Source organism: Diospyros lotus, chromosome 9 (genome assembly GCF_014633365.1).
Source record: "Diospyros lotus cultivar Yz01 chromosome 9, ASM1463336v1, whole genome shotgun sequence".
Taxonomy (NCBI): Eukaryota; Viridiplantae; Streptophyta; class Magnoliopsida; order Ericales; family Ebenaceae; genus Diospyros; species Diospyros lotus.
This window is the reverse complement of record NC_068346.1, coordinates 9,452,017-9,460,336: the sequence shown is the minus strand read 5'-3', so window position 1 is coordinate 9,460,336 and position 8,320 is coordinate 9,452,017. Positions and strand designations below refer to the sequence as shown.

At 31.5% G+C, this 8,320-nt stretch overlaps 1 protein-coding gene across 1 annotated transcript; it reads left to right on the top strand.

Moving 5' to 3' along the window:
* Positions 1 to 2,247: 2,247 nt before the first annotated feature.
* Positions 2,248 to 3,523, top strand: LOC127809524 (kirola-like). Its single transcript, XM_052348374.1, has 2 exons — positions 2,248 to 2,534; positions 3,014 to 3,523. The coding sequence occupies exons 1-2, from the start codon at positions 2,354 to 2,356 to the stop codon at positions 3,277 to 3,279; spliced, it is 447 nt and encodes a 148-aa protein (XP_052204334.1). The 5' UTR covers positions 2,248 to 2,353; the 3' UTR covers positions 3,280 to 3,523.
* Positions 3,524 to 8,320: the final 4,797 nt, after the last annotated feature.

The following is an 8,320-nucleotide window of genomic DNA, read 5'->3' as shown; positions in this document are numbered from 1 at the left end:
ATGTACAATATATTGAATATAATATATCATATATGTTATGAAAACATATATTTATTGTTATAAATATATTATATATATTATAAGAAAATATATAAACTTATACATATATATTATATGATATATAAGAAGTCATATACATTGTATATAAAAAATATATATATATTATTATGCTTGATCACAAGAAAACTCTATTCAATTTGCTCCTTGTTCTGCTCAAAGAAGACATCGAAAAATTCCCTAAAATCACTTAAGATAACGTCACCTTCATTCTGTTCATCACTGGTTGCCGCCCGTCACTCATTTGGTATTAATACTCGTTATGGGGGGAGAGATGGCGATGATTTTGAGCTTCGCTAGATTTTTAGCAATTGAGATTTGGCTTGGCAAGTAGCATTACAGGTCTGATTTTGGAGATAGCTCCCTATATTTGGCTTGACAAATGGAAATAAGGAAGTCGTAGGAGATGGCCTAACAAGGCTAAGATTAGTCAAGATAGACGTTATCTGTGAGAATTCTAACTCTAAGCTAATTAGGATTATTCCACATTCCTTTATAAATAGCAAACACTTATTTTAAAATATGTACGTCTTTAATATCGGTTTCAATATGATTTTCATTATTTTCAGTACCATGACTTAAGTATCATAATGTTTGCACATGAATTTTTTGGCGCCATCTAACTGTTTTCTTTTTCGCAGACTTAAATAATTTGACAACGACATTTTCAATCAAATAAATTTATCATTGTACCTCGATAATAATAAAAATAATTAAACTTATCACCATATCAATACCTACCAATTGGTACCGAAATAAAACATCATTAAGGAAGTTTGTTTTCTATAAAATTTAAAGTTGGCCAAGCCAACCCCCCCATCCAATCATTAATGTTATCGTACCTATATATACATATATATATTATTTATTTTAAGACAGACGGAGAAATCATGAATATTATTATACATATGTATTTTATCCACTAGCAAAAGTAACAGTAAAGCTACCCGGATGTGTAATGTTGAGTCATAAAATAATTTCTGGTTTGGGACTCATAAAATAGTCCTTTCAAGTATTTAATTACCCAACCAAATCTTTAGCTCTCATTATTGCCAATCTATTACTTCTTGGGCCAATGCGCCCCACTTTGCTTCCACGAGAACTTCTTCCCACCGACGCGGCCAATTCAGGTCCATATAATTTTAACATGTGTTTAAATTAATATTAATATAAAATAATACCGTAATCATAAATCAGGTCGATACTACTAAAATTGATTAGAGAAAGAGAAAAGAGAAAGAGAGGTTAGAGTACAATTAATTATTTTATCCTAAATGCTCTTGTCATTTTTAATATATAATATTGGTTTCATGTTAAATGGGTGAAAGTGTATGTGAGTTTAAATAACAAAACTTGAACTAAGGAATCTACCTGTTACATAATTACATCAATGTTTTATTTCTGTGTAACAATATATTATCCATATTGCCAGACCCGATACCCATTCCGACCCATACCCATGGGCATTATCCTTACGAAATTGAACTGTCATTTCAACGCAACCCATATTAAATTTGAACGGGTCAGCTGCTCCTTGGTGGGTCCATTTTCCAACAAATTGGTCAATTCATCGACAATCATTTTTTTTTTCTTTGCCTTATTATCACTAGTATTTGATCCATAGAACAATAATGTTCAGCTGTGTTACCCGACCATAGATCAATCATGTTTAGCTGTGGGTCATTTTTATTTTGCTTTTTTGCTAAGATATGTGTGGATCATGTTGCATGTCCCTTTTTTAGTTATGTTTGCTAAGAAAAATCGTCTCAATGCAAGAGAATTAATTTTCACTAAGAGTAAAATAAAAACATAAATCACAAGTGATTATCTCATTAAGTAAATTCAAATATGTAAACTCTAAAAATTGTTCCCACATTTTCATTAATGGCTTAAAGGAGGCAAATTATCTTCGTAATTATATATATATATATATTACTATATTTAGATTTAATTTTATACTTTTATAATTAAACTTAATATATTTTCATTACTTAGCTGTCAAAAAAATAATCAAAATAAAATAATTTGATCAAGATAATGGGTACTAAATTAAGATGTTGCCCGTGATTAAGTTGAGCAAGCTTGACAAATTTTTAATCGATCATTAAGTAAAATAATAAACTAGTACATTCATGCATTTAAGAGGGGGCAACCCAAGAGGTGAAGCAGAAGCCACCAAAGTTTGCTATTTAAAGCGTTGAGGACCTAAGTGTTTGCCTCACACACTTGCCTTCACTTCCATCTTCACTACCAGTACATTTAGCTAGGGTTTCAGGTTGCTGCAAAGGAAGCCGCCATGGCCAACAAAATGGTGCGCCAAGTAGCTATCAAGTCGGACGGCGATGTGTTCCATGAGATCTTCCGAGATAGGCCTCACCATATCTCCAATATGGCCCCGGCTCACATCCAAGGCTGTGCTTTACATGAAGGTGAATGGGGCAAAGTTGGCTCCATCGTCTTCTGGAATTATACTCACGGTACATGTGCTAACACCTCTATGTAATCTATGGTTTTTTGTCTACAAATTGCGTTCTAAGAGCATAGCTCAGTGCATGTCCTCTTAACAGTACGCCTCGGATTTTACTCCTCCTTAGAAACAAACAGGTTATCTCCCAAACCCAGTTTGTAGTTTTTTATTGGTTTGTTCATGTTATTAGATGTTACGTTGTGCTTCATACTCTTAGATGTTTTTTTATTGGTCTTTGTGCGTATGCCAACCGAAAAATGAAAAAGAAAAGAGTGTCGTAGGAGGGTATATATTCTTCGTTCAAAAACTACACCGTCGATCTCATTTATTAAATGGATTTCTTTCATTATTATTATAAAATTTTGGAAATAAATTTATTGAAATTGAATCGCGTTAAATTTTCTATATCTTCCCTTTTAATTTCTTCTTGAGGTGTTGATACAATTCTATCAATATTTGTGTGATATATATATATATATATAAGTACAGATGGGAAAGAGAAGGTTGCTAAGGAGGTGATAGAGGCAGTAGACGAGGCAAACAAGTCGGTGACATACAAGGTGATTGAAGGAGATCTGATGCAGCTGTACAAGAGCTTCTCCGCCACAGTTCACGTGGACACAAGTAGCGTCGACAACCTCGTCACATGGACCTTCCAATACGAGAAGCTCAATGATGGTGTCGAAGATCCAAACACACTCATGGACTTCTGCATTAGCCTCGCCAAAGCGATTGAGGCTCACCATCTCAAGTAATTAATATATTTAAATGATAAGACCACATGATGCCTAATATAAATATATATATATATATATATAAAGGTTTGGGAGTACTGTTTGTAGAATAAAGCATGCATGAGTTTGTGGTAAAGTACGTCTGCTCCCAATTGGTGAACCTTTCTGTTTTGGCGAGGGGGTTAGATGTGGAGAAGAATCATATTTCACTTGTTTTTTCGATGCATAATAACACATATGCATGTATAATTATTTTGACTTGTGTAATCTCGTTGTTTGTGTGATGTTGAGTTGAGCCTTATGCACAATCTCCTATAATTTTATGATAAAAACAATTTCAAACCTTTACGTCTCTAACAATTACGTTTACATATGGATTTTTATTATATGTACAATCTCCTTTAAATATACTTGTTCATGTAATACGTTCCTTAATATCACCAAACAGTGACCTAGAGGAAAGGAACAAAAATGATCGTAATAAATAAAAATGGACCAAATGCTGTGGGAATGGTTTCCAAAAGCACATCTCTTTACGAGGGAAATACTTAAAATACATTTGTTGTATGAGTGACTCATTCATTCAAAAATTAAGATTTAACTATGTCAAATTTAATTAAGTAATTTGTTAAATAAAAATAAATTAAATTAAAAATTAATCAAACCTAAAAATATTTAATACCGTAAAAGAAAAATAAATAGATAATTAACCACTAAATCTATCTTGAAAAGCGAGTGAAAGACAAAGCACTTAACCTAAAAGGGCATACTACATGCAAGTCAATAAAAAATATTAAAATAATACAAAAAACACATCATATGTCATAACGTTATAATCTTATAAATAACAACGCCTTTAGTGATGACGAGGAAAAGTAAGAAAAACCTCTTCACTCCCATCCATATAGAGCCCCAAAGCCTGTTAAGGCACAGACCACATGTTGCACGGAAACAGAAATGGAAAACGTTTTCGATAGAAAACGAAAATGTGAAAACAGATATTTTTCTAAAAAAATAAGCATAAATAGGATCTGAAACGGGAATAAAAAACGTTTCGAAAACAGAAAAACGTCACTTATATGATGTTTCCATGCAACATAGCAGACCACTAAGGTCGCCTATATCTAGTGCCCCCAAAAGGAATGGCTTTAAAAAAATTGATGGGTTAGTTTAGAAGGCTTGGTCTCCAACTGCCGAACTGCTAGCCTCTTCCCTGTTGCAAGTGACCTAAAGTAATAAATATGAGGTGTGATCAGGCCCGGGCCTATAGCCAATTTCAAGAGCCCATTGTCTCAGGCCCATAATTTTGTCATATTTAAGGGCCCATAAATTTGAAATAAAATTACTATTTTGCCCCTTTGTCAAAATAATAATTTTACCCTCATATAAATCTCTCCTCAATCCTCCCTCCCAAAAAGAAATTTGTTGAACGCAGATATGAAAATTTCTGGCGAATAACTTGTTATATAAATTTAATTAATATTTTTACTTCCAAAACTACAAGGAGAATAATTTTTAATTGATCGATTATAAAATTTTTAATTTTATTCTGATATAGTATAAATATTTTTTTATATTTTATTATGAAAAATAAAATTTGAATGTACACTATGATTTGAGGGCTCAGTTTTTATATTTTGACTCAGGACCCCAAAATCTCAGGTATGGCACTGGGTGTGATTTGTAAGTTGTGGGTGATTAGTGAGGTGACTTTACAGTTTGCCCTTTGAGAGAGAGAGAAGCTTAATTAGAAATAGAAGAAAAAAATAGATAACCTTTCTTGCTGGCTAATACAATCTGTTTTTATCTTTCAATTTCATTGTTCCAGCTATTCTAAATAGAAGAAAAAAATAGATAACCTCTCTTGCTGGCTAATACGATCTATTTTTATCTTTCAATTTCATTGTTCCAGCTATTCTAAATAATTGGAAGAAATTCCCAATCATTAAATTGGAATAGTGGAGTGAAATTAGAGAAGAAAAATACATATAAAATAAATTGATTAATGATGATAATTTGAACAAAAATTATTTAAATTTTGAAAATTTTCTAAAATATCATATATTCTCTGATATTGATGGTTTAGATTTATTTTCAAAATTAAAAATTTTGAAAGAAATTATAACTATAGAAATAAAAACACCACTTACAATATTAAATTTTATTAAAAAAAGATAAATTATTTTTCAAATGAATAAATAACTTATAGAATATTATTAACTATTCTTGTTATTATAGTTTCAGCAGAAAAAAGTTTTTTAAAATTAAAATTAATAAAATCTTATTTAGGTTCAACTATATCACAAGAAAAATTAAGTAACTTGGATATATTGTCAATTGAAAGGAATTTACTTTATAAACTAGAATATAAAAAATTTAATTAGGATGTTGCATAAAAAAAATTAAAAAATTAATAATTTTTATTATTTTTTAGAAGGCCCCTAAACTAGTTATTGCCTAGAGTCCATGAACCCCTTGAACCGACCCTGCAGAACCCACATCACATGCCATAACTTTATAATCCTATATCTTCAATTATCTCTTATATTTTTTTTAAATTATTATATCGTATATTATGCATGCTTAAATTTTTTTTATCAAATTTTCTTTAATCAAACTATTGTTGTAAATCTCTTCCAATTTATCCACTAGTATAATAAGTATTTTTATTGTATTATTTTTTAGTACGCACATACTATCTTAATAGGAGTTCTTATTGTTTTTTTTTTTTATGTGTGTATACATAAACTCTCATTAGTAAGCATCATTTCAACTTTTATGTAAAACTTGTTCTTACATTCTTATCTTTCCTTGTTAGTTAACACATTTACCTTGACATTTTTATCTCAACAGTTCTCCTATATATTTTATATATGTTAACTATTTGTCCAATATTTTTAAAAAGTCTCATTCTCATCCATATAATCAATCAAATGATGACCAAACTCATATTTTTACACTTAATTATACTTTCATATTTTTTTTGTATAATCATTTAAACTTTTTATTGTTTCTATTACACTCCTAAATCATGCATTTTCAAGTTAATTATACACCTCACTAGCTAAGAGCATGCAACACACGTGTTGCACTAAAATGCCCAAATTATCCCTCATGCACGTGCAAACCCTCATTGTCAACCACTATCTCCGCCATAATTTCTTCTTTCAGTGGTCAGTGATGATTGAGATGCACAAAATGGAGATGAAAATGAGTTAAGACGAAAAGAGTGAGGGATTGGTAGAGATGGTGGCTAGCAACGAGATTGGGTAAGCGGTGTTGCAGGATAAGAAATAGCCAGTGACAAGGCAAGGGAAGTGGCTGGCGACAAGTACAGAGGATGGAGGAAAAGGTACAGGCCGATGGTTATAGCGAAAGATGAAGATAAGTGTCAACTATGGCGAAGGGCAATGGACTATAAAAAGACATCAGCGATGGTAGAATGTGTAGAGGTCGTCGTCAGTGGTGGGGGAAGGCGAAGAGGCAAAGAAGCCATAAGTTGGGGAAAACATGATATAGAAATGGCACCGAAACCCAATAAGGGGTGAATTGGTCGGTTATTTAAAAAAAATTAATTGAATTTGAAGTCTATTTTGATGAGAAATGAAGTTTTAATGCAGATGTGGAGTAACTTAACACAATAAATAGAACAAGACAAAATCAAAAGAGAGACAAGCAATTTATCGTAGTTTGGCTTAAATGAAGCCTAATCCACTCCCTTAGTTCTTCACTAAAGATTTTTCAATCAATCCACTATAATTCTCTTATCATTCTAAATAGGCCCTCTAGCAATAAGTTAAGAAATAAAAACCTCATACTTAAACATAAGTAGACTCTCTAGTTAAACAAGTTAGGAACATCAATATTGATACAAGAAGAGAAGATCTAAGAGTATACACTATTTCTTATAATATTTCTCAAGAATGGATGCAATGCTTGAAATCAAAATGATATATAATGAATGCAATGCCTTTTGAGAGCAAATGACTAAAACAATGAAACACTCAAAGGATGGAGCACTTGTAAGCTTGTAGTAGATGCACTTGGGTGTGTTGATCCATCCATCTATCTTCTATTTATAGTATTTGACGAGCCCTTTCAAAATATAGTCATTGGTGAAAGATAAAGCATCCTAAGTAAGTTGCAAAACTATCTAGTCGTTAGCTATCTCTGGCGAAAGAAACAGTCGATAGATTAGTTAAAATTCAAAAATCGATCAACAGTCTAGAAAAGAACTATCGACATCTTTTTGTGCAAATATTCTATCAGTCGACGGGTCATAGAGGTTCAGTTGATAGCCAGAAGCTTAAAATGCAAAAATATTAAGAATAAGCATTTTGTTGATCGACAAATCCAATTGGATCACTCGATAGATTAAGGGAAAATTTCAAATTGTAAAAGACTAGCATTCTATCGGTTAACAAACCAACAAAGATCAGTTGACAACCAGAAACAAAATAGCTTAAGTGGTCGACAAATTGCTTGATTTTCCTTTGAAATTTTTTTCTCCATTTTATCAATACAGAAAACCAATTTCATAAACTCTTTAGGGAGAATTTTTTAGAGATGTTAAACTTTATTTTTCCAATCTCCTTTTGATATAGAAGACAATTTGCATTTGGAAAATGTGATTTTCATTTTGGCTTGAAAATGATATTCATTCGAACAAAGTATATGAAATTGATTTTAGTTTTGAAAAACACATACTTAAACTTTAGGTATGAAATTATTTGTTGTTTTTCATCATTAAAACCTTAACACAAGAGTAAAATATCAAGACAAACTAATCTAACAGATAGACGGTTGCTACAACTATAAAAAAGACGACAATCGAAGTGACCGTTGACTAGAAAGACTATGATTGGAGAAGACTTAAGTAAAAGGTCTCGTCGACAAGAGAAAGACAAAGTTTAACATCTCTCAAAAATGTTAGCTAGGGTTTGTTGGTGGCTGAAAAAGAAGCTAGGGTTTGTTGGTCACTTCCATCTTATCTACTAATACATTTAACTAGGGTTTGTTGGTGGCTGAAAAAAAAGCTGGCCATGGCCAATAAGATGATTTA